This window comes from Gavialis gangeticus, unplaced genomic scaffold (assembly GCF_001723915.1).
Source record: "Gavialis gangeticus isolate Ggan-Ray unplaced genomic scaffold, GavGan_comp1, whole genome shotgun sequence".
NCBI lineage: Eukaryota > Metazoa > Chordata > Crocodylia > Gavialidae > Gavialis > Gavialis gangeticus.
The window spans coordinates 933,826-960,907 of NW_017728991.1; the positions used below are offsets into that span (position 1 = coordinate 933,826).

The 27,082-nt window shown below is 44.9% G+C and overlaps 1 protein-coding gene across 1 annotated transcript in view; it reads left to right on the forward strand.

The window, feature by feature from the left end:
* RPTOR (regulatory associated protein of MTOR complex 1) overlaps window positions 1-27,082 on the forward strand; it is a 245,836-nt gene that overhangs the window by 80,462 nt on the left and 138,292 nt on the right. Inside the window, exons 5-6 of the mRNA XM_019515638.1 lie at window positions 5,098-5,273; window positions 26,484-26,543. Coding sequence (XP_019371183.1) covers window positions 5,098-5,273; window positions 26,484-26,543 — 236 coding nt within the window. The remainder of the gene's footprint in view (window positions 1-5,097; window positions 5,274-26,483; window positions 26,544-27,082) is intronic.

Genomic DNA, 27,082 nt, shown 5'->3' on the forward strand with positions numbered 1-27,082 from the left:
AGGAAAACAGACCTTATGGCAAGAGGCTGAGAGCCATGGGGCTCTTTAGCCTGGAAAAGCGCAGGCTCAGGGGTGATCTGGTGACCACCAGGATCTGGGGGAACGTTTGCTGCCCAGAGCGCCCCAAGGGATGATGAGGTTGAATGGTCATAAAGTACTGTGAGACTGTTTCAGGCTGGACATGAGGAAGAATTTCTTTACTGTCCGAGCCCCCGAGGTCTGGAACAACCTGCCATCGGAGGTGGTTCAAGCACCTACATTGAACACCTTCAAGAGCAAATTGGATGCTTATCTTGCTGGAATCCTATGACCCCAGCTGACTTCCTGCCCTTTGGGTGGGCGGCTGGACTCGATGATCTTCCAAGGTCCCTTCCAGCCCTAATGTCTATGAAATCTATGAAATAGGGTTTTGCTTGTATCTAGATAATGAGATGGATTGGATAGCTCACGGATCACTAACAGCCATCTGTTTTGTATACCAGAGGTGGCCAACAAGTGGCACATGGCAGATTGGAGAGAGGGCAGGCAGGCAGTACAGTGGCAGATAGGGCTGGAAGCAGAAAGCAGAGCAGCAGACCAGGCAGGGATCAGAAAGCAGAGTGGCAGATTAAGCAGAGGAAGAGAAACGGAGTGGCCCTTAGGGAGTATGTGGGGTTAATTTGCGGCATGCCTCCCTCCACTGCCATAAACAGTGATGGTAAAGCCCCAGCGTAGTGTGTCTGAACAAATTCATGTTCTCCATTTAAATGTGAATTCTTCTCATTGGTATTTTGCTTTTATTCAGCTCCTTTTTGTTGCAGCCTTTCTAAAAGAAAGCTAATCCTCCCCCCCAGCCATCCTTCCTATTTGGAAACCAGCCTGAGCATTTAGAAACTAGATCTCCTGCTGCTGGCTTCCTGTTTATCATCATACCTGGCACCAGGGAGAGCAGTAGAGGTAGTAACCAATGTGCACACTGGCAGATAGTGTAACGGGCTATCTTTGAAGGATTTGACCCCATGCCAGCATGGCAGGAAACAGTGCCTGCAAAGCAGGGAGTAACCTATTTAGAAAATACCCTGCCTGTGCGTTTCCTAAAGCCCGAGCTCTCACTCTTGCATGTTCTCAGAGTAAAGGCACCCAGTTATAGCTCTTAATTATCCAATTAACTAGCTCCAGTGGGTTCTGTAACTGTAAGTAAATACACCATAATTGTAGAGAATTAAGCAAGCTTCTGAAGTGCACTGTACTGACAGTGGGAAAACAACAGGCTGCTTACTTCTGATTAACTTTCCATAATTCAGACTCTGTGGAGCACAAAATGAGGAGTTAAGAGGGGAAGCAGAAAGGTGGGTCGATATTCCTAAAACATCACTTCTGCGTTCTTGTTTTTCTGTGGACTAATATCATTTTTCTATTTTCAACTTCCTTTATTGTTTGAATTTCTTAGCATATTCCCTTAAAGCTGTGTAGCCCCCTGTTTTGTTCCTTGTTTGTGTAGGAATTGCATTCTGCTGTGGGTGTGCGTGTTCCCTTTGCCTTGAGTAGAGTACATGACTAACTGCTGCTAATCGGAGTTACATTTCTTTGGGCTTCTCCATCTTGAACTTGCATCTCAAAAAATAAGCTGAATGCTAAAGTGGCAGGATCATTTCCTGCACTGGCCTGAGGCCTGATGGGGGAACTTTCCTACTCCATCACCTGCTGGTAGGAAGGAATTCCTCCTTTCCTTGTACCCGCTTGAATGTCTTCTGTGGGGAGTGAGGATTTTGACAGTTATCAGAAACCTGTAGAAACCAGCAGCTCTGGCTAGTGTTTAAAATAATAGCAGCCTCTAGTCTCTGCTTTAGGGTAGAGTTTCTTATTTTAACTCCAGCAGGCCTTTTAAATCATAAGGACTTGCTTTTCTTGCATCTTCCTGCCTCTGAATCTGGTTATATCTGTGTATAAATGTTTTCAATAAGAGATTTAAAATTCACTTGTGTCCCTTCCTGCTAATTGCCAGTGGTGATGGTAACAAATCAATTAGTTCTTCCTTTTGGCAAGTACATTGCTTGCAAATAGCAAAACTGAATGTTTTGTTAGCTTTGAGCTGCTGTAATTTGTATCCAGAATAATTCAATTATTACCACCTTGCAGAGCTGTCGAGGTATTTCACTGTAACTAATAACTTAAACCAATATTAGGTCGCAGTATTACTAACTTGATGTGCCATGGATTTTTCAAATGCTGTTGGAGCCTGTTATATCATCCCTATTCACAGTACAGGCAAGGCTTTTTTAACTGTTGTGAGAGAAGTATGTCTCTCTGCCCCAAGGTTTATTGTTCCCACCAGCTTTGCATATGTGCTGGGGGCATGTCTGGGAGAAGATGGCAGCTGATAAATTGAGGAAATATGAACTATCCTTCTGCTTGAGTGAGGCATAAATTCCTTGCACTATACTTAAGCATGACCCTCCCTTTGCATGTCACAAAGGGCAAGGTTGCTGCAAGTGTCTTTGTTTGTAATGGGCTGTGGTTGAGTGGTAAAAGCCCATCTTTTTCTCCATGGTTACTTTGCAGAAGGGATAAAATGATTTATCCTGAGAGGCTGGATGGCTCAAGGAATACCAAAGCCTTGATCCTTTCCTCATTTGTTTGAATGTAACTATGGTGGTGTTAAATCAAAAGGTGAATTCATATATTCAGTAGATGTTAATATACCCGATCCTCACAAACTAATGTTCACATCATATTTGTAGGGGGGCCCTTAACTGAGCCTCACAGTAGAGAGGCCAGCCAAGGATTAAACAGGCCAGAAATGATGAACAGACGAGGTCAGAGCTGGGAGGTTTGACCTGGAGAAGTTGGCACTGCTTTTACCCCTGCCCATTTTGTTCTGTGTCTAGAAATTGTCAGTGCCCAGCACTTCTCATCCAGCATAAAATTAGCTAACTTAAATACATTTTCCTTCTAAAAGAACTCATATGCACTGAATATGCCCCCTGCATGAGCCCATCTGTCAAGCATTAGTAACCAGAGGCATGGCTGTGAAGGGCTAACCCCCTCTGTCCTGTTCCCTCTGACAACTTTCATCCCTCTGCAGTTATTCAAGTGTATGATTGTAAAAGCCATGCCGGAGGTTACTAGGGCAGTGCAGTAGAGATGACCAGAGGGCTGGGGATTGATGTGCAGAATCGCTTCAGATTCACCTGGGATGTAGTGATCCAGCCTTCTTCTTGGCTGGAGGCTGCCCAGTTTGATGGAGGATGATGGGAGGTATAGCACCCGCCTTGGAGAAAAGCAAGAAAACTGCAGAAAACCATGGCTGCAGCTCCTGAGGCTGATTCTTTATTTTTTCTTAAAAAAGCAAAAACTTTAGAAAATATGACTCATGGTTATATCATGAGAGTGCAAATCTGACAGCTCTCCACAGCTTGTACTAAATCCTTCCCCACAGCCAATGTGGGCAGTTGTGCCAGACCTGGGGGGTTGTAGCCCCTTCCCACAGAGGGCTTTCATTCTCAACGAGCTCTTTTGAGACCACCACACTTACTTCCTGTGATTATGTGGGGAACAGTTCGGTGTATAAAGGTTGTCTGGATCACTTGAGGGTCCTTCTTTGTTGTCATGCATAGTACAAGCTGTTGACAGGGCAGTGAAAACATTACACATACTTTAATTTCCCTGTTTTGTTCACTCAAGAAGCCTCATACGTACCCGAGGCCAAAACTGCAGATGTTTGGAAATGTCTCTCAAGTGTTTTTGTCTCTCCACGTATTTTAAGGAGACGCTGGAAGAAATACTGATATTGAGCTTATAATGTAATCAGCGCTCTTAAACATCCTCTGTAACATACTGTCTTAGGCAAACTTTGGATTGCTATCGCATTGCAGTTCTCAAAGCGTGTCTGGAATTCGAGGCGCACATTATTTCTGTTTCAGAAAATGAATTGGTTGCAATGATGCAGCTTCGAATTGTGAAGTTAAACTCTCACGTCAAGCTCTGTCCTACTTTTACCAGGCCCTGCACATGCTCAGGTAGCCTGCTGTTGTCCTGCTTTTTACCAGTCCTTTTCTTTGAAAAATTGATTCCTGTAAAGCACCTGGAGCGGAGGAGTTGAATAGCATTTACCCAAAGCCTATTCCTGGCTGCAGCTGAAGGAATGCCGTTAACTGAGTGTATTCCATCAGTGCACGACTGGCGTGAAGTCTGCACTGACACATCTGCTACTGCTCCCAACCTCTCTTTGTGACTCAGATTTGATGGCTGTGTGTGCCCAAACCAATCATAGCTTTTAGCAGAGCTGTCACTGTAGTCCTAGGAACTAATTTCTTGTTTAGAGCCGTTTGGCATTGCTGATGCTGTTCTAACTCATCAAGCTGATGTTGAAAAAACTTGAGTGATATGTACTAGTCTGGGCAAAACTTACAGCTCAGAGATGTACACATTCTCTATTCCCTGCCCCTTTTTCATAAAATATGGGCTGGAAAGCTGGACCTGCTGGTACACTTACTGATCTCACCAGATACTTCTGCTTCTGATCTTTGAGATGCTTTCTGCCTTCCCCTGGCAGTTTTCTCTTCCTCCTCCCTCTGGCTTGGCTGCTAGGTAGAAGTGAGTCTTGCTGGCAGCGGTCTGGGTAGCGTGGGGCATTCCCCTTACCTGGCACTAGGTCCTCAGTTTTCATGACACTGAGCTCTACAGCAGTTGGTCTCCTTTCCTTCTTTCAGGGCTAAGCTGTTTCTCCACTTTCAGTGAGTGAGAGCAGGCTGCAAGGAGGGTGCACTCTTTGCTGAATGGTGGGCAGAGCCATAGTTTATTCGGCTGAATTTGACAACGGTTGGTTCAGAGGGGCAGCACTTTGTGGACCGAAGAATCCTCCCAAGTGATAGTTCAGAGCTTACTGTGTCCCAAGTTGCTACTCTAATTAAAAGCTGATATCGTACCATAAACATAAGTAAATGAGAGCTGCTCACTCCTGATGCATTAATATCGCTGCTGCTTTCACAACCGCTGAATCCAGTGATCCACTGACCCTGGGCAGCTTCTGGCAAATGGTTTGTGGAGCTGCGTTCAGGTTGTTTTCTGGATGGCTGAAACCTCCAACTGATTCATTTATTTTGATCTCTCATCAAGGTGGCTGCAATTAACCCTAATCATCCACTTGCTCAGATGCCTTTGCCCCCGTCCATGAAGAACTGCATTCAGCTGGCAGCATGCGAAGCCAATGAGCTGCTCCCTATGATCCCCGACCTGCCGGCTGACCTTTTCACATCATGCCTTACTACACCGATCAAAATTGCTCTGAGGTGGTAAGTGTCTCGCCTGTTCTGGGGAGAAAAGTGCATGGGCTGTGAGGCTTCTCTGTTGAACCAATAGACTTGTTGATCCAGATGCTTTATGCGCATTACAGTTTCTCTGCAGCACTGAATTACAGGATTTGAAGCATGCACCTGGGACAGCATTTCATTAATCAAAGGCAGGAAGATGAATATATTCTTATCTTCTATTTATTACATTTTAGAGTCCAGGTGGATACTTGGGTTTGCTCGGATTAAGGATCTTATTGTGCTGGAAGTTAAAGGTTATCTGCTTTTTCACGGAACAGAAACATCACCCAGTACAATACAAGTTCTTGTAAATTATCTTTCGTACAAGCTATATCCCAGGTGTTTGCTCCATGTAAAAGAATACAGTTAAAGATCTGCTTTAGCAAAGGAAATTGAGAGGAAAACAAGAGAGAGAGATGTTGTGAAATGTTCTGTCTGCCACGTTGACTCAGCAGAGAGAGGAGCCTTGTACCGGACAGCAGTTCTTGTGCAACAGTAGAGAGATTTGGGGTGCACAAAGAAAATACCAGGGTAGGACAAACATCTGTTGTGGGGAGATTCAGTTGTAAGTGCCATGCTTAGGGCCCTGGGTACCAGCATGCACCAGTGACTAGAAGGCTCATGGCTAATGAAAGATCATTTCATTTAGTTGTCCATGAAGGTTCTGGGAAAAGTCCAAAGTCCTTGGACTAATTGAGTTGCAATAAAAAGGTGCGAGGAAGCTAGCTTTAGCATGGGCTATTTTGTCCTCCATCTGTGGTGCTAGTTACTAACTTGCTTAGGGTAATGGGCTTTCATCCCTGTATCCTCTAGATAAATGCCCATATCTAAACTGATAGCAGCAAAGCCCTTGTCACATGGGGCTTTGACTTGATGCAAGCGCTAGCAAGATGTTTTCTTCCTCTTTCTGTCATGATTGTAAATTTTATGTTAATGAAGAGCCTGCTGCTCACCTGTTTTTTGTGAGTGACTGACATTTGCGGGTTTATTTGCCCAGGATGGGAGACAAGCTGCTTCCTCCTGCAGATGCTACTGTTCTGGCTTATTGCAATCAAGAGGTGTGGAGTTGAGCTGTGTGAATAATGGATTTTTTGTTCAGGCGGCCAAAGTGGAAAATTGGAAAAAAGGAAGTTGCTTTGAGTCTAAATTTCTGTGTGTGTCAGTTAAAGGGGGGAATCATTTGAGGCTAACCTGAAATGTTTTGTTCTGAGTTATTTGACCTTTACACACACGTGCACACACACACATTTAATTTAGCTCAATTTTTAAAGAAAAATGACACTTCAGAACCCAAAGACAAAAAGTTCTGCTTAAAAAATGTCAATGTGAGCCATTGTAGCAGAGCCAAAACTAAATGTCTCGTTTTGAAAATGTCCAGGCAACATGCTTGAACATTTTTCAAAACTTTCTCTCCATTTTTTTTGGCCAGAACAGTTTACTGGATTCGATGTAAATTCTCAAACAGTTTTGGTCCACCTGAAACTCCATTTACTGTTGGTAAAATAAATAAATTGGCCTGCTTTAATGTGGATCTGGAACTACTTTATAATGTTAAGTGTATGTTCTTTGTGTAAGTGGAAAGTGGGTAGTTCAATCAGATGGCTGCATATACACAGTAGAAGGATAATAGCTTTGTGCATCTCATTGATCCACTTTGAGGGATGACACTAGACCCATTTGGTTTAATGTTCATCTTCAGCTTCCTAACAAACAGATTAATTCGTTAAGGAGGGTGATCACTGTTTGTAAATGCAGAGGCATCAGAGCCTGGATAGTGAGACAGAGCTTCAGAGGAGCTAAGGACTTTGAGAGAGTTTGCAGTAAAGAGGGCTCTGCCTAACATCTCTGACAAGTGGGGTGGTCAACCTCTGTTAGGCTTGCAGGCAAACACTTATGGTTTCAAAAGTCCTTTTCCTCTTTGCTTTGTTCCTTCCATTCTCATTAATCAATACTTGGATTTAAGAGAGCTTTCTGGACTCTGTAGTGAGCAACTGTTGGTTACAGCTCCAAAGGGAAGGCTTGCGGGTGTTGAACCTATTTAAGACTGATGATCAACCACAGCTGGTCCTACATGGCCCAGCACCTGGTCAAAATATGAGAATCGGGGGATGCCACTTCCAGACAAGTAAAGGCAAAGACCTAACATCTGAGCAAATCCAGATGTTGCGGCCAGAGGCTGGGACAGTGGTGTGGCTAACCTTGTCACCAGAAAGCGCTTGTACACAGCTGGGTTGACTGCAAGGCTCAGTGCTTGCCCAGATATTGAAACCCATGCTCACTTCTGTCCTGAATCCCAGTCTCTCATTTTCACATTCATAGCTTTCCCGTGTTGCTGGGTGTTGGGTTGTAGCCGTGTTGGTCTAAGGCTATACTTTACCTTTTGTCTTTCTAATCTCTACCTGTTTACATTCTCACTGACATCCTGCCACACTTTTAGCTTCTCTCACTCCTTGGAGTCTCAGCCCAGCAGAGACTCCCCATGCCTGAAGGAGCGTGACTGCGTGCGAAAGCTTGCTAAGAACCTTCTTTCCAACTGCTCAGTTGGTCTAATAAAAGATATCACATCTACTTGAAGAACCTTGCCTGCCGAGGTTTCCTGTGTACATTTTTATCTCTTTGAGGTAAAAAAGGATATTGTGTTGAGAATGACAAGCATCTGTGTGTTTATAAGGAAACCCAGAAAGAAGCTATATATTATGATCAAGAAAATACGATTCCAAAGAAATATTGTGGATGATATATCAGTTACTGTCAGATGGTTGCTGTCAGAACAATTTCAGGTGTCTCGACATTTGGAGACAGGAGCAACTGGATGTAGTTGTATGCAAGTTGTTGAAATTCCCTCTGTATAAAATGTTAGTGTAACGACAAGATGCAAAATGTCTGTTGTTTTTTGTTGTTTCTTTGGGGACAGTTCAAACCCAATAGAAGGGACAAGAAACAGTGAGAGAGAGCTTTGGCACGGAGAAGTTTGAGCTGATTTCCAGAGAGAATTTGTATCAAAACTGGGAGGCTTAGTATATATACGAGGTCAGCTGAAATGACAGCTTTTAAGGATGTCTACACAGAGAGAGCCAGCTAATTTGAGCAACTCTTTTGTGTGTGTTGCACGTATTTTAAATGAATATGGTGAGCATACCATGGAAATACTTACAGTGCAAAGGTACCTAATAGACAAAATCACTTAACATGGAGTTGCAGTAGAACCAGAGCCTAGCTTGCCCCGTAGGGCAAGCATTGATCTCCCGTGACGTGCAGCACTTATCAATGGAGCTGGCTTAGAGCAGAGTGAAGCTTGGCTGCAAGCAGAATGAAAACCTGTTGAATTAGTAATTTGGGATGCTTGTTCCTCTGCGCTTTATTCCAGCTCCACTGCACACTCCATCCACCAAAGTGGGGTGAGGAAGGTTAAAGCATTTGGCTGTGAAAAGCAGTTTTTGTTAGATATGGGTAGGAGGAAGGGTCCCATCCAGAAACATGTAGCATGGCCAAGCCAGTGGAGTTCTCTGCATGTTTTACCCATGTAGAAAAAGCAAATTTTGGAGCGGGGATTTTTTTTTTTTTGAAAAGTTCCCTAATTTTTATCAACATGGAAAAAATATCTGGAGTGACCAAGACAGGCTCTGGAACATGATGTATGTGAAGCTTAACAATGAGTGTTTTCAGTTTCTGGTTTGTCACTCCCCTGGGACAGAGCATGGGCTTGCAGATGCATTGCTTTTGGGCAGATGGCAGTTACAATGCTAATGACCTCAGCTCACCTGCTTTTTAAAACCAGTAATTACATCTCAATTCCTTGGTATCAAAGTCGTTCTTACTGGGCATGTCTACACGAGATGCTTACTGTGCAGTAGCTTAATAATACCGCGCAGTAGCATGCCAGGCAAAACCCATGCTAATACACTACTGTGCAGTGTTGTTAGGCTACTAAAAAAAACATGTGCGCCAGCTCTCCTGCACAGTAACTGTAGGTACTATGCATTTAGTTAGTATTTCATTAAGCAAGTACTACACTAAATGCGCAATAACTACTGTGCATTAATGAATGTGTAGAATTAGAGATGTGCCCACTGTCTCTAATCCATTGTACCTCAGATTGATCAGTATTGCTTAGCAAGCATGCTTTTCCCCCTCTTTCTTCTCTGCTGCCTTGCCATTTTTGGTTGACTGGTATTCTTTGAATACCTCGCGTACAGTGCAGCAAACCATGACACTTGTTTGTGGAATTCAGAAATGATTATTCATTGCTATTAAGCACAGTATCTGCAAAAGCAGATTGACTTCCTTCATTTCAGATGTGTGATACTGGCTGTGTGTTAGTGTCCACTAGCAAACAATAATTTGATATAAAGATGGGAGTTCTTAGGACATTCAGGCGTTCTTTGCATTATTACATCCAGGCCGCCTGAATTGCTTTTGGAAATGTAAATGTATGCAGTTCCTGAATAATAGCTATCTAACTGCATGGTCCAGGCTGGTGAAGCCTTCACAGATAAAATTTATGACCCAGGCATAAACTCATTGGTTGATGTATCCAGCTCTCTGCTATGTATTCACTGCGCGTTGTTTCAGACAAACAGCTAATGAAAGAATCTCCACTTTTACATCTACCTCACTTTGCTTGTCAACTGAGCAAATGAGCAGCCGCGTCGCTGGAACCATTTCTATCTAGACTGACAGCACACCAAATCCAATAAAGCGAACACAAGCCCGTTGTGTACCGCTGACTGCACGAGCTGAAATGCTTTACAGCGTGGTGTGGCAATTTGGATAATCTATGTACAGTGTGTGAACTTTGGTTAAATGCTATGAAATTGCTGTATTTGTAAATGATTTCATGTGTAGTGAGTCACCAACAGACAACAGGGTCCCTGATTATGTATTGCCCATCCTGTCTGGTAGAAGCAGTGGAATAAACAACGTGATATTTTTAACCCGAATGAGTCAGTCAGTGGTTGATGCCAAGGAGGATGGCCAACCCGTGCCCTTCCTGCCTTACTTCTCCATAATAACAAATAAAATAGGTTAATCAAGTATTAGTAGGGAGGGAGAAGGGGCGTTTGAAAAATCTTAGTACAGGAGAACAAAAGGGAAGAGGTTTAAAAGACAGAAGCAGTGACTTTATGTGCAGAAAAGCTACTTTTTTACTACAGTACTTGCCATCATCAAAGGAGGCCTGCTTAAGTGGAGAGAGCAGAAGGAAACTGGCTGACAGAGGGAGATGCAAGATTGGATCCAGGGCCCTTCGGAGGACACTGACCTAAGCCTAAAAAAGTCCTTGGCTGTTGAGAAATCCAAGGCATAGAATAGCATCTGGGTGTTTTACTAGTATCTACATCTCCTGGGCTATCTAAGGGCAATGGTAACTGTGCTAGAGGAGCACTTGCCAAGCCTGCCTGTTGTGTGCTTCAGCTGTCATGTCCCCAGAGAGAAAGACTGAAAACCAAACACACACATGAATGAATGTCCTCATGAACCTAATTGGTCTAATAAAAGATACTGGATTTACCCAATGAGCCTTGTTTGCTTATGTCCTTAGACCAGCAGGGCTACAACCTACACCCCGGAGAGCCTAGAGCACTTGCCCCATGAGGTCCCACTTGCATAAAGGGGTGTACCAAGCAAGTGCGCCAGAGAAGCCAGAGGAGATGTTGTGTTGTCTAATCAAACTTAGGACGTTTAAAACATGCTGGACCCAAGCAGAGCAGCTTGGAGAGTGCCTAGAAGAGAGAGCCTGACTTTCCCTGGGTTTATTCAAGAAATAATAGATGTAGGGGGGTTGGGGGCTACTGTTTTAGAGGCTGCCTTCCAACTTTAGTATAGCTCTTAGGCTAGCTTCTAGCTGTTCTCTGGTAAGGCATCCCTTCCTCTCGTCACTGCGAAAAGCTACTCCTAAGTAGCTGGGCTCCCACTGTCCTCTGTGGATTGGAGCAAACAAGACTTTCCATTGGTGTCCTTCTGCCATCCCTTGGTAGGCTTTGGATTTATTGGAAACGCTCAGTAATATAACTTAAGCTTCAGCATGAATCTTCTTTCTAGACATGATTGCCTCCAGAGTGCTTCTGCTGAGGATCTGTGCTGTCCTAGTTTGTCCCCTCTGTTGCCGTACCGTGCTGTAAAACATTTCAGCTCATGCAGGCAGAGGTCCACAATGGACTTGCGTTTTCCTTGTATATTGTATCTGACTTTGTATATTGTGAGTGAAGACACCAGCCGCACCCGTCCCAGTGCGTCAGCATGGCTTCAGCTGCAGACAGTCCTGACTCCTGCCAGCACCTCTCCAAGCCTATTTGACTGCATCTTGGTGGGGATGGGGAGGAGCGGGTTCATATTCTGCTGGGAGGTTTAACGTGAAGAGGAGCCATGTGTTTGGAAACCCATTAAAACAAGCATATTTTAGTGTGTGGAGGGGACAGGGAGGGTATGGTAAAATATGCTAGTCTTTGGGAGGGGGCACTTAGTTAAGATCCTTCAGTAAGCCATGCAGCTAGTTGTGGCACACATGCTTAGGTGAGAGCCGAGATTATGTGCAGTTCAGATCAACTGGGAGCTTTCAGAACACTTGAGTTATTAATACAGTTCAGGAAAATAAATTTGGGGTAAAAATATAGGTTTTTTTTCCCTTTTTTTTATTGGTTAGTGTGGCAAGAAAAATTGCTGCTTTCTGTACCTTACTGTCATTATGCACAGGCTCCAAATGATTTCCATGAGTTGTCAAGAAATATAACCTACAAATCAGCTGAAATGTGGATTTTTCCCTACTTCTAGCTTCCTATAGTACTTCTGGGCATTCAAATAATTGTCCAGTGCAGCTTTCTGTATAACTTTGTATGAAGTGTACACAGTGAGGTGCATGTTACTGGAAGTAGGAGTCAGCAGGATTCAGCATAGCTATCTGCAGGTGCGGAGCCTCCCCACCTCACCAGAACCCAGCAGGGCTCCAAAATTAATCACACTCTTAATTTTTTGTTATGAGTGCTTTGGGGCCTGGTCTTGGGCTGAAGGCAACCCAGTGAGCCAATACGTCAAGATAAGAAAGTCCCCTAGTGTACGGCCCTCTCTGGACTGGAAGGGCTGTGGGAGCATTTGAAAGCAGCATGTTCTGGTATTGAGCAGGCTCCCCAGCCTAATACTAAATTATCTTGCAATTGTTTCTATAGTGTCTGCCTCCCGGAGCACATTTCACTACTGTATATAGTAATTGTTCACCCACAATGTAATGGAGCCACCTTTTGTGGTCATTAGCAATTTGTGACAATGGTGCCCAGATGTCTAGGACAGGTGGTAAACAGCACTATAGATGATCAAAACTTAAAGCTTTATTTAAGGAGCCAGATGTTGACCTCTTCATTTTGGTCAGGACACCAAAGCTATTGGTCATGAAAGGGAAAGTGTCAGAGTCTTTTAATGACCACAAGAGGGAAAAGCTGTGGTTTTTACTCTCTTAAAAATGTTTTTTCCAGCATTTTAGTGCCACTACCAATCTGTTGGAATAGCATGACTTGGACCAAGCAGCAGACTTTTGTCTGATCTTCTGACTCTTCTGCCTTTTTGTGGTAGGACTTAATGGTATTTATGTAATTTAAATTTTGTTTGACAGCATTTAGCGTGCAAGAAGTCTGTAATAATACATGGTGGGTATGAAAGCCCAGTCAATAGCGTGGATGGAGCAAACAAGCTGCAGTAACATTTAACCCAAGCATCCATTTTCAGTGTTTCAAACAGCACATGCCATGGGAGCGTGTTTCTGTAATTCAGCAATGGGCTACAGGCACGTTTCTGCTGGCAGGTGGTCTCCGCCAGTGCACATCCCCATCCCTGCAGAGCTGCCAGAAGCTGTACGGCTCCACGATGGCAGCCGGGCTGGCACGGGGCATGATGCACCCTGAAGGCATCTGCTCCTAAAAGTGCTGTGGCTGCTGGCATTTTAGTGTTTACTAAAAGCAGAAAAGCACAGGTGTGTGGTTGGCCTAGAAGACCTGAAGTCCCTTCCGACCCTTGGAAGCACCTACTCTGGACTCGCTCAAAAGGCGTTTGGATGTTTATCTGGCTGGGATCATTTGACCCCCACAGACATCCTGCCTGTGGCAGGGGGCTGGACTCAATGATCTCGCAAGCTTCCTTCCAGCCCCTAACATCTATGAAAGCCACAAACCCTAATTTTTCTATGATCTACATGCACTTTCTGGTGATTTCCCTCTCTGGCTGAAGCCTTTCAGGGCACCGCATGTATGGGCGCATTGACAGCTTTGCTAGCAGGACCTGAGCTACGCAGTGCAGATGCTTATCTTTAAGCACCTAATATTGACCTCCGTGTTGCGCTTCCATAATTGAAGTGACTCATACGGCTTCCAAACTTCCGGGGAGAACCAGACCACATGAAATCCTGCTCTGTGGTAATGTCCTAGCTGCAGGGTTATAATACTGGAAGGATGTGGGAGGTAAACCATATCATTTGGGATATTAACTTTGTATGCTAACTTGATTTTTTTAAAAACTCCTCCAAGAGGACAGATTACAATGCTGGGGTATTCTGAGGACAGGACGTCCGCTCCTGTGATTTGACACTGGAATCTTTCTCAGCAATGGCTTTCTTGCCTTGTACAGCTCCTTAAGAGGTTGGTTGGGGGGAATAGTTTCATTAGAAATTTCAGGTTCACAGTAGAAATCTGTGAAAGAAATAATCTGTTTTCACCAAAATGCTATTTTGGTTTCTCTTTGAGAGCTCTGCTTTTTGTAACATGTTTGACCAGGTGCTGCAATATTATGCTGCATGGTTTAAGGGCACAAAAAAAGGAAAAGGGCAAGAAAGTTGACCTGGATGAAGAGCATAAGTATTAAGCTCTTGTTATGTTCTTCATCCAAGTCAACTTTCTTGTCCTTTTCCTTTTTTTGTGCCCTTTGAATGAAGTGCTTTAGTTTAATATTGGAGAACGGTTTTGTTTTTATTTCTCTGTGTCAGTTCTCAAATTGCCTCCGTGGCATTTGAGGCTTTTGGCTTTCCAAAAAAATAATGAAGTCATTTTTGACACTTCTGCAGTTTATATGCATGTGCATTGCATGTACAACACGACACAAGTTTCTAGCGTTCCCATATACACTTGTTTATTCTCCAAAGTAGGGCTTGCCGTTAAACATTTGCTTTTCAGCAGGACCAGCTACTTGGGCTAGATGCAGCTGCACCACACGGCGTTCTCGGGGCTACTGTCTCTGTGCTCCTGCCCACGAATCATTCTCTAGGGGAGGCTTTTACGCCCCAGTGCCCTGCCAGTTTGGACGTGCTCTTTCCCAATATGGAGCTCACCAATATGTGTTGTGTTTGCTGAAAGAGTTAAAAGATCCATTTAATCTTGCATCAACCTAAGATTAATGGCACATAAATATCATCACGCCTCATGTGGCCGCATACAAACTCATTGATAATGGGGACAACAGAACTTTCAGCCTGGTGTTAAATACTGAATCCTGACTTAAAGTTTCTCTCTACTAAAAGTAGGACACGGAGGTGCTGCGTAAGTACAGAAACCTTTGCAAATCAGGTAACATCAGAAAACTGTTAAACCTTGTGTGACTCTGTTTAGTTGAATGGAAAGAAGTAGTGGTGGTGAAGCTTTTGAATAGGTCTAGCAGGGCGCACAGATTGGTGCATGCACTTGCACGGAGAGCATTCTCTGGTTTGCTCAAGCCTTTCAAAGAGGAATGAATGCCACAGGTTATTTTCATGTAAAACACAGATTTTCTGTATTGCCTTTCCTGTGCTATTGGAGATGTGGAGCTAAAACTGTTTGAAATGGTTCCAGGTTCCAAAAAACAAATAAACCCCAAACCGCCACAACCCAAAAGCATAAAAAACCTTCAGGGCACCATAGACATAGAGAACAGCGCCTTCCTGCGAGTTGGTAGGATTCATTATTGATTGAGTAGGCTTGAGTAGCTGCTTAACATGGTACCTTTTCAATCATCTTTTGGCATTTAGATGCCATGATGTTACTGAAGAATACTTTGGGGGGGATGCAGGAAGAAAATGAATAGGAACCCTGAAGGCTGTTATCTGCCTATTTTTGTTTAAATGCTCCAATTAGTCCCCAAAGTAGGTCAGGCAAAAGGATTTACAAAACTGGAGACTGAAATCAATATTTCTGTGAGTTAAAAATCCAGCAAAAAAGTGAGCACAGTGTTTCGGAACACAAAGTCTCCCAAAACGAGTATGTTGCAGTGTTGTGCCTCTTATATGAGAACCAAGAAATGAAATTAGGACCTGAGTAGATATAAGGGAAACAGATTAAGTTGTTTGCTTTGATCACACTGAAACACAAAAGACATTTGAATAATTAGCATTGTTACAATATCCATATTTCACTAATAACCATTAATATTAAGGATGTCAATGCAGAACAGCAGGGAATCAGTTATCCGAATACCAAACTCTCCAGAGCGCTTGGTTATCTGAATTCAGCATGTGATACAGTCACAAGCGGTGGCTACCAATAGAGAGCAATCTGCTTTAATGATTGAGGAACAAATTGAAATAAGCAACAGACTGAAAAAAGGCTTGTTGCATGTATTGTCTCTTTAAACGTTGATTAGCCGGACAGTTTGACTTAAGGACAGGATTTTGGTCCCAATTAGTTTGGATACTTGGCATTCCACTGTATTCTATTAAATCATTATTTAATGCTATTCATATTTATTAATGTTCTGTGTTGCTGTTGAATTATTAATAATGTTTTACTAGTGTTTCTGTGTTGTTTTTTTAGCTTCCTGGATTTCTATAAAGCGTTCTTAAATGTATGTGATGTCTGTCGTACCAGGCTTAGACTGGATGTGAGCAATTATGAGTTTGGTGCGGAGTGAGGGCCTGTTCTGCACCGCTCCTGTACCTCCTCCATCTGTGTCCCAAAGCAGAATAAAGCCTTTGTCCATTCTGCATCTCTACTTGATGCAGCAGAGACTTCACTAAGGCAGGTTAGCAAGGGCACATGGCATCAATAACCTTGGCTTTTCCCCACATACCCTGCTACGGGCAGTTGAATTACTTGGTGGCAGGTAGTTTTCCTATGGCTTGGTCCCTCTCACTCCCCATCTGGAGCTAGAGAGACTCGATGTGTATAGGTGCTGGGACTTGCCAAATGCACACTTTGCTACTTCGTTTTACAAACCGCAAAATGAAACGGACTGAATTGCTAATCTCTGAAGTGTTTCTACAAAAAAGGACATTTTTAAACCTTACATTTGATTTCTGTTTTCTGCACAAATCGATTGTGCTTTCAAACTCCATTTGTGCCACTGATTTGTCCGGGGGAGTGACGCATAATGTACTTTCCCTGCAGTACTTCCCATCTCGCTAGCCAGGAACGATTGGGCTCTTACATCGTGGCACCCAGCAGTAAGCACTAGGCAGTGGTTCTCACCAGGCAAATAGGTCCTTTCATAAAAACAGAGGGAGTGTGAGTGAAGGAAAGAAACAAATATCCCCCTAGACATTGGAAGTATAGGAGGCAAAGCACAGATAACCAGTGGTGAAAAGAACCATTCAGCAAATCCATTTGTCTTGGTGCTGAGCACTGCCAGTGCAATCTTATGGAGTGCTTTGCTCACTTTAGACCTACAAATCTGACACACTGCAAGGGGGAGGACCATAACGTGCAAGACGCACCATGTATAAGACAACTCCGCCTTGCCCCTCTTGTGAAAGCATAAAACCATAGAAGAAGAATTTGGGGCCATTTTTATTATAATTATTTTTCATTATGTAGCCTTGATACATAAGATGCATCTTAATTTAGACTGCCCTTTTTCAGGAGGGAAAAAAACATATTGTATACCAGAAAACAGAATAACCTCTCTTAAGAAGACATGTAGAGGATTTGTGGGTAGCTGCAGTGCAGGCCACCTGCCTACAAGACATCATGGCAGTGAGCATTTTAGATGGACGTAGAATTGCCACTGAGTTGTTGGAGTTTCACCTTTTACAGCTAGGAGTGCAGGAAAGAGAAACTAGTTTAGACAGGGAAAGAGCCAGCTCCACGAGGCCACCCCCCTCTAAGGGCCCTTCTCTGGATTGTGCAGAAGTGAAGACTCCTAATTTAACCACATCTAAAACAGCACCTGTGTGACAGCAAACTGCTCGGAGAGCCAGGTTCCCTCTCTGTAATTTGGTTCAACTCTGGAAATGATTTTTGCCATTTAAGAAACTCCTGTCTTTTTCCCATCCTATCCCTTAAAACCTTTCAGCTTCTGTGAACAAAGCAGGATCATTTGCATTTGGAAGGAGCAAAAGAAAAGCAGGTTTTTGTCACGGGGCCTTTGAAAGTTTCACGAGCTTTGCAAATCCATTTTTAAGTAGTGATTGAAAAACTTGCAGGGGCAGGGTAAGGAACAACATGCATGTTCCCCTTCCTAGACTGGGAAAGAGAGATCTTATTCTGAGCAGTATGGCTGAAAAGAGAGGTTCCTGCCTCCACTGTGACAGGTGGAGCTGGTAATGCTTCCTGTAAGTAAGTTGTCCAACCCTTCCCATTTGGGGACCTGGATTTTAGTCGATAATAACCGTACTGTGTTAACCATAGGACTGACATTGCCCTGAGAGGTGTCTGCCTCAAAGTGAATTCTGTAAGAAAATTTCAGCAAAAATGGTGTGGCTGCTTCTAAGGCAAAAATTAGGGGGAATTTTGCCCATGCTGAAATAAGATCTTGTAGCAGCTTTCTTGCCTCTGCACTTGGCAGCAACTGTTTAAAACCTGGCAGGCGGTTGCCTTGGTGCCAAGGATGTGCCTTTTGCTGCTCTTGCGAGAATTCATTCATGTGCGGCAAAATTCTCAACATAAGAAAACTTTCTGTTCACATGCACTCAGTAAAGGCATCTTTGATAACTGGATTGCCGCCTCCTGCCCAGAGCTGAACGGGACTTTCCCTGCAGCAGCTGCTTCTGCTTGCTGTGGCATTGGACCCAGGAGCCAAGGTCAAGGAGACTACCTGTCTTATGCTCTAAATGCTGCTGTCCAGGCACTGGAAACAACATGCCGCAGATGTGGAGCAGGCAACAGCTGGATTTGGGGGATGGGAAATGGAACAGACTGGACAAAGACTGGTGGGGCGTGGTGGAGTTGGATTTGGAAGAGGAGCCCAGGGAGAGATTCTGGGATTGGGAAATTAAGGGAAGACTGAGATTGGGTGACAAGGTGTCTTGGGTGGATGGGTTTGAGAATGGCTGGAGGAGGCAGAGACAAGCCTGGGGCAACAGCAGGCTGCAGGGATTAGAGTAGAAGGGGTGAGGCTTTGCGGGGAACCAGCTGAAGGATCTGTCACCACTAATAAACATTCCCCTCCAGAGCCACAGATGGTTCAAGCCTTGACGTTCCTCTGCTGGCCGCAACTTGTGCCTTTGACTGCCCTCTAGCAGCTGGTCCACAATAGAGGATTACAACCTACTACTGCTGGTGATTACTTTTGCACGCAGCAGTGGTCTGTGCTGTAGATCTGCATGTTTTACCTTAGCTCATAGAATAATGCTGACAGCAGCCTGATGGACTTTATCTTTCATTTCCTTTCTCAGACTCAGTAAAACATTTGAGTTGTCTTAAAGGAATGGAAAAGTTGCAAAATCAAATGTCCTAACATTAGGAGAAGGCTGGACTTAAATTTGCTGGTGCAGTTGGGCCTTTCTGAAGGTTATGGGATGATTTTCTTGCTGTGTCTCTACAGCAGTGATTATACTGATGTAACTCCTGACATGGGGAAATGGTTTTTTTGCATGCTCTCGAAACCAAAACATGCTTGCAAGAAGCCACAGCAAATCCAACACAGAAACACAATTATATATGCATGGTATGCCAGGGATTGGAAGGAGTTGAGTTGTGTATCTTTTGAGACTGCATGTTGTACCATGAATCCGCCTCTACAAGTCATTTTCTAAAATGGTTTATGCATGAACAACTGTGTGGTGTTGATGTAGTGAGAGAAATAAGTTTCCCTTATACTGTGCAATCAATATGCACCCTAAGGCCTGTTCTTGGAAGTCAAGCTGAAGTTCTCTGAAGAGTTTATATCAGACTTGGGTACCAAAGAGCATTTATCACTCACTTGTTCTCTAGCAGTTCTCAGCTCAGATTGTGGGCTTAACTGCCCAACAGTTCAGTGGGTGGCAAACAGGCTGCGTGGTAGGACTCAGAGAGTGCTCATGAACGTTGTCCTGGTGAGAAGTGGGCAGTGGTGTCCCGCAGGGGTTCATGCTTGGACCGGTGATTTTCAACTTCTTTATAAGTGATTTGGATGTGGGGGTGAAAAGCTCACTGACCAAGTTTGCGGATGACACCAAGGTATGGGAGAGCATGGCCATGCCAAAAGGTAGGTTGCAGATACAGGTGGACCTGGACAGGCTGGAGAGCTGGGCGGACCGGAACCAGATGAAGTTCAACACCCAGAAGTGCTCCATCTGGGGGCAAACAATTGCCAACATACCTACAGGCTCAGTGGCAACAATTTGACTTGCACCCTGGCTGAAAGGGACCTACGGTAGCGATTGACCATCACGTGAACATGAGCTGGCAGTGCGAGGCAGTGGTCAGCAGGGCAAACAACACGCTGGCACACATCAACTGTTGCACCTCATGCAAAACTAAGGCAGTGATACTCCCACTGTCCTCTGCGCTGGTGAGACTGCAGCTGGAGAACTGTGTCCAGTTCTGGGCACTGCACTTCAACAAGGACGTGGAAAAACTTGAGAGGGTCCAGAGAAGGGCCACCCGTGTGAAGTGCGACTTGCATGGCAAACCATACGAGGAGAGGCTGAGGGACCTGGGCCTCTTCAGCCTACAGAAGAGAAGGCTGAGAGGGGACTTGGTAGTGGCTTACCCCGCTACATCAGAGGAGTGCATCAAGGGCTCAGTGAACAGCTGTTCACTAGTGCACCCCGGGCAAGACCAGGAGCAATGGATACAAACTCCTGGAAGGCTGCTTCAGGCTTAATACCAGGAAAAACTCCTTTACAGTCAGGGCGTCCAGACTGTGGAACAAACTCCCTCCAGGGGTGATGCAGTCATCTACCTTGGAAATCTGCAGAAGGAGACTGAGCAGTCACCTTGCTGGGGTCACTTGACCCCAGGTGTCTTTTCCTGCCTGCTGGAGGGGGACTGGACCCAGTGATCTACAAGGTCCCTTCCAGCCCCTGCCAATCTGTGAATCTAGTGTCAGGAGTGACCAAAGTGGACCAGGCATTCTGCAGACCTAATGAAAGATGCAGCTCCCACACTAAAGCATTTATAACCTAAAGTTTCTTCATCTTTCATTTCAGCTCCTTGAGTTTTGGTCTTGGCAGTGGGATCACTTTCTAGAAACCTCTTCTTTTGTAGCCTTTCCACAGGGAAGTGGGTTCCCACTACATCCCTAGGTTGGAGACCAGGTGGTCACAGGAGATAGAGGAGCAAGGGAGCTCTAGGAAATGCATCCAACCAATCTGGACACTAATTGGACTGGACAAAAATGAAAGAATGCAGTTCAGGAGGTTTTTTTTCCTGTCCCATGTGCCACATCACCAGTCTGATTTTTGAGAGGGAGGAAGGGATTGAAACATGTTCTCCAGCATCTTGATGCCATTTGGCTCTGGGTGTCCATGTTTGCCCACTGTGAAGATGTCACTGGGTGTTTCTCCTAGTGCGTGGCAGAATGTGGAAGAGATAAGGCTGCTTCGGTCTAATTCACACAAGAAAGCGTGTGGCAGTGGTGACTGCCCTGTTAGGGAGCATGCCTGCCATTTGACAGTTGTCAGACTCCCCTGCTACTAGGTGATCCTGTGTTTGCCATGAGCAAGTCAGCATGTTCCCATCCACCTCTGGCTGGGAAGCTGCAGTCCTTGTGCAGTGATGCGGGTCTTGCTGCCATCATCCAGGTTTTTCTCACTCCTGGATTAGACTGGCAGTAGTTAGGGTTATATCTTAAATCAACTTGGAAGCTGAAGCTAGTGGAAAAGTGCAACAGCCTTCTTGTTTAAATGTTATTATAGGATTTTCACTCTGTTAATGATTGGTCCTGATATTTGGAGTCCATAATGTCTAGGCTTTGCCCATCTGAGAGATGGCACTCTTCCCCCTCAGCACCTTACTTCATAGAGCTGCACAAGCTGGCCTGCCTTTTGGGTCATGAAAGAACAGCTTGCAGGTGGTTCTCCACGAAGGCTTCTCGACTCTGCAGTTCCTTCTCCCACTTGCGGAATAGCCTGAACCTGACTTCTGGGACACCCTGCAAAACCGTGCTCTTGAAAAAGGATGATTGAGCTTGATGCAGGAGATGCGTGGATTTTTATTTAGCAAGCGCTAGGGATTTTTGGATAGTCTGCAATACATGAACTTTCATAGACTGAAAGATGAAAAGATGAAAGGTGATGACTTGCTATCATCCACCTGGGTAATGAGGCTTCCTGAGTAGCAATTTTGGAGAAGACAAAAATTGTTTTTAAGCATGTTTAACATGTGGAAGAGTGCACAATCTAGAAGAAGAGCAGTTTGTCAGCCATACCGCATGTGGATGTGAGCCGAGTGAGATGGAACTGGCTTTGTGGTTAGGGGCCCCAACAGAAACCTGGCAGATCTGGACTCAAGCTTCTTGTGTGACCTTGTCCTCGAGGTTATTTAAACATGCTGTGCCTCAGTTTCCCATCTGTTCAAAGCGGATGGTGAATAATTTTCTTCCCTGCAGGGATGTTGCGAGTCTCAGCCCATGAATGCCTAGGAAGTGCTCAAATACCAGGGTGATGCATGATGGCTCGAGCAGTTTTTGGTAGGGCATAATGGATAACTGCAGTGGAACAGCCCAACTTTGAGTGGCATTTTGTTGCAGGGAGACATCCTGTGGGATCTAAAGGGAAAGAGAAATTAATTTCTACATCATTCAGCTAAAACCTGTGAAACACACTGGAGGGCTTTTTTTAATCTTGTTTGTGCCTTTTGCTTGCAAAAGGAGCTGTGATACTTTTTGGGCTCGTCTTGCTTTCCGTAGCCCTGCTTAAAATTCTTTCCAGCTCTGTAAGAACTGGGATTAGCTGATTTTCTTCTTTTACCAGCATTATGGATGAGAGTTGGAGCTTGGCATTGTGCCATTAGGTGAGGAGAGATTCAGAGCTCTGCAATAACATCAGTTTTGGAGCCCTCTAATATAGGCTGACTGATTTTTGGATATGATGCATGGGAGGACATTTTGCATGGTTTAGCAGTATACGATGCACTTGAGTGCTTTCTTTGACTCCTAAGCAGTGCTGCTCTCAGCATGACTCCATAGCCCTGTATTTTTAAAGAGGGTCAACTCTGCTAAAGTTGTCATTTCTGATTAAAAAGGAGGCAGGTGCTTTGTACTGCTATAACATTTGTTTTCCTCTCATTCAGCACCACAGTGGAAATTGGTGGGCTATTCTGCTAGTCTTTCATGAGTTTATGGTACAAGGGCTTTTTATAACCCGTATGAATGCAGGTGATGTTTGTTTCTGACTTTCAAGGAGAATCTGTTGGGAATGACCCAGAAAACGTGTGCGTCTTGAAAGGGAACTCTGGACCTTTGAAGCACCCGGGGAGGTTATCTTTGTAGGAAGGGTACAACCAAAATGAAGGCAGCAGGTTTGATTTAGGTGGGAAGTTAAACAGGTTTCAGAACTGGAAGCTCCAGGATTTGGTTCCATTATTTGTCAGACTGCACCGGTTATCACAGGAGGGTAGATTAGCCATTGTCTTGAGCTGAACCCTTGGAGGACAGGTATTAACTATGTTCCAGTTCCTCAGACCTGTAATATTAGCTTACATTTATGTTCAGTGTCTTCCACCCTCATCAGCCTCCAACTATGTATGGAAATACCAGGATCTCTTCACCAACCATGAAAATGCAACCAGCTCTGGGGAAGATTGCTGCAAGGACATAACATCTCTTAGTAACACTACCCACAGTTTGATGCGGAACAGTTGGACAACACTGAATCAGTGTTGCATTGTACGGGGAATCTGAGGAAACAATTGAAGTGCCTAATTGTGATATATCCAGGACATCAAGGATAACACCCTTTCTTCTCTTTCAAGTAGTACCTAGGACTCTTTAATGGCTTGAAGTGGCCAGAATTTGGGGACTGACTCACCCAAAAGATGTCAGTTCCTGTAAGGCAGAGCCCCCAAGCACCATGCGGAGTGACTGAATCAGTAGTGAGTCAGAAGGGAAGTCTGCCATCACTTCCTGCAGCTCCGCTCTGTTTTTCCTTGAAATTTTCACAGCCAAGTGCGAAGCAAGCCAGAGCATATTTGTCACGTAATGTCTTTGGCAATCACTGTGCAAGGTTATCCGGCTTTGGTGAATTAAAACAAGCATTTTAAGCATGACTTTTGCTGAGTGTGCTGCTGCTTTCTGCAATATTTTGGGTAATGGAACTCATTTTACTCTCCCAAACTTAATTGGGTGCATTGGGCAAAGTATTGAAAGGCTCCCCTGACATTTGAGCTAACTTCCAGGATAATATTTTATTCTGAGTCCGTTTGACCAGGGTAGCAGCTTCCTTTCTGTTTTCATCCCCTGCGCTCACAAGACATCTTTATATAATGGCTTTTCTCTGTAACCCGTGATGCCACAGCTGTTTGTTTGAGACATCATGTCTCAGTGCCACGGACTTGAGTGAGGATGGGGATGGTGGAGGATAAGGATAAGGAACATTCTGTTTACAGGCACTTTTTCTTGGCAGTCGGCAGCTACGAGCGAGGAAATGCAGAGCGTCTGTTACTAGTTAAGTGGAGATTTAGCAAACGAGGCTGTCTGTCTCCAAGTTAGCAGGGAAGTGGCAGGGGCTCATTAAAAGAGGGCTCAGAGCATTCCCTGCATCAGTCTCTTCTGAAGCACGGTGCCGGTCCTGTTGCTGTCCCAGCCCTGCTTAGAGAAAAGCCGCAAGTGCTGGCTGTACCGGTTTCATTACAGTGAATACCAAGCAGATCTCCAGTGAGGGGCCATGCTCCAGAATGGGTGATTCTCCCCCAATCAAATGCAATCCGTTTTTATTCATTCGCTTGCCTTTGAGGTGGTGAAGGCACCGCTGAGACATCTGAAGTCTAAGTGTATTTATGTCTCACTTGTAGTGCATCACTGGAAGTTCCCAAAGGAGAGCACTAAATAATAGCTCTGTAACGCATGCAGTTTGGGGAGAAGCCTCTCTGCGGCTGACCCCGAAAAGTGTGCTTTGCTTCCTGTTTTTTCAGAAACTGAAGCAAGTGCTTGACACAGTGACATTTTCTCCAGCTTCGCTCTCCTGACTGTCTGGGTGTGTGGGGGAGGCTTGCAGCTGGGAAGAAGCAAGTCATAATCAAAAGCTTGCTGCTTATGAGGCATCTGCCACAACACTGTGCAAGAAAAGAGGCTGGCAGATCCATTTGCCTTGTGGCACGTGCGCTCTGCTGCCAGGCAAGAGTCTGCGGTTCAGTTCTTGGGCTCCTGGTGTGTAGCCTGGAGGGGACTGAGACATGCTGAGTAGACAGCGCAGCCAGCCTGGTGGGGAAAGGAGCGCTTCGCGTGCCACTGTCTGCTGCCATCCTGTCTGATTTCTGTAACTCAGCAGGGCTAGGTCAGGTCGCTCCTTGGATGGGAGCCCTCCAAAGAGAGCTGTACAAAATAGTGTTGGTCAGTCACTAAACGTCCGTCTTCTTTTTGAGTAAGTAATGCATGAATGCCCAGCAGCCCCTGCACGTTGGAAGTGTGTGTTATGCTTCTCTTTTCCAGGAGACAAATAGGCAGCCTTGGGCACTGCAGTTATAAAATCTAATGTCTCTCTTTGTATGACAGGGGACACTAAATCCCATCTCCAGTCTGATTCAGGTAAAAACATAGTGCCACCCTCCATTCCCCCGCAGTTTCCAGCAGGGATGCTATTTCTTCCCTGTTTTGTAGTGTGGCTGTGCACTGACCACACATTATTCCAGCAGTGTGTGTAGGAGATCCCTTGGCAGAGCTGCTATATGATTTCAAGGTTTCTTTATGATGGAAGGTATAAACGATCAGCCATGGAGCTTTTCAGCGAGAGCTGCCGTGTGTGATCATGGCTGCAGCAAGCGTCTTTGAAAGTGGGGTGTAAAACATGGAGAGGATGAGGGGAGATGGGAAGTTCCTAAGGCTCCAGCAGTGAGCATGGGGTCCCTCCACAACAAGGAGCCCAGCTCTCTGGGGTTCTTGCTGGACCATGGGGAGTTGGTGGGAATACTTCCCTGTTCATTGGACGCACAGGTGGCACAACCATGGAGAGGTCTGGAAAGGGTTCCTTCACCATCTCCCCAGGTAACCCCCCAACCCACAGCACTGCTGCCCGGGGTGTTGCTGGTGCTGGGATTTCAACATTTGGCTGTTGAGCCCCTCGGGGGTCTGGCTGCCTGCAGTTTGAGGCTGTCAGGAGACTTTCTCTGTAAGCGTAAGGGCCTTTTTCTGAAATCTGAGCTTATGTTCTGCTGGGACTGATGGCAAGTGCATCCCACCCCTCCCCTCCTTAAAGCCACTGTTCCCTAATTACAATCGGAGATCACTCCGCTCATCTTCAGAAATGCCGGAGAAAAGGGCTACTGCTGGAGAATTGTGCTGGTCATTTTTTCTCACTTACAATTACCTGGCCGGGGAGTATTCTAGATAGAGCAAACTGCAGATCTAACAGGACTTTGTATCTCCCCGTACCAGCTTTCTGAAACTCTGGTCCCTTTAATTGCTAGAGAAATTCAATTGGTGTTTTAAATTTTTAAAAATTGTATAACTAAGGTGTTTGATCTTGACACGTTGCTCGTACTCTCTCCCCCTACTGCAGTGCCAGATCTCTTCAGGGAAACCCAGCCAACACAGATCATTATTCTGCTAGCATATACTTACTCAGCTCTAGTGTCTTGCTCCTTCTCCCAAGGGACTGTGCTGGATGACTGTGAACCCTTTTTTCTCCCTTCTCTGTGTTGGGAAACTTGTCACTGTGACAGTTACAATACCACAGGCTTGACACTGTGACGATGGAAAACACTGCATAATCATGAGTGCGACAAATATTGAGAGCCCTGTTTGATTCTCGCTATGCCATGGCAAAGTTTTCCATCCAAACTTCATTTTATAAGCAAAAACTCTAATAAAGAAACCCTCTCCCTTATTCTTTGCACTGAGTCCTGTCATTAAATATTTAATTAGCATGATTTATTTTTCTTCTGTTCTCTGCAGGTTTTGCATGCAGAAGAGTGTCAGACTGGTGCCAGGAGTCACACTGGATTTAATAGAAAAGTAAGCAGGATTTTATGACATTAAAACCACTCTGATTTTCCTGATTTCCATTTTCTGTGTTGGTTTTGTGGGGAGGAGGAAATAGTTTAGCTGGCTGTCCTCGGAGGCCCTTTGTTTGCTTGCAGGCATGCACTTTGAGGCACTTATGCAGCACAAGCCTCACTGTGGAGGTGCTGAGTCCCCCTCACTTTCTGTGCTCCCCTTTTCCACACGGTTAGCCAGCATCCTGCATTCAGCCCTTGCTGGGCTCAGCTGACCCCTGTTGCCTTTCCTGCTTGGTGCAGGGGGATAGACTCGATGATCTTCCAAGGTCCCTCCCAGCCCCACAAACTATGAATCTATGAATCCCCTTGCTGTTGGGGTCTACTGTATTGCCTTACCACATGCTGGTGGAACGAGCAGTAATTGCAATAGCAAGAAATGTGGTCAGTAACTGGTTAGCAGGCAGCACTGTGGACAGTATATGGAGTATTACATTCTCCCAAGTGCTTTGCTCGGCCCTTTCAGCTGGAAGTTCACTTTGGTCTCATTTTTGACAC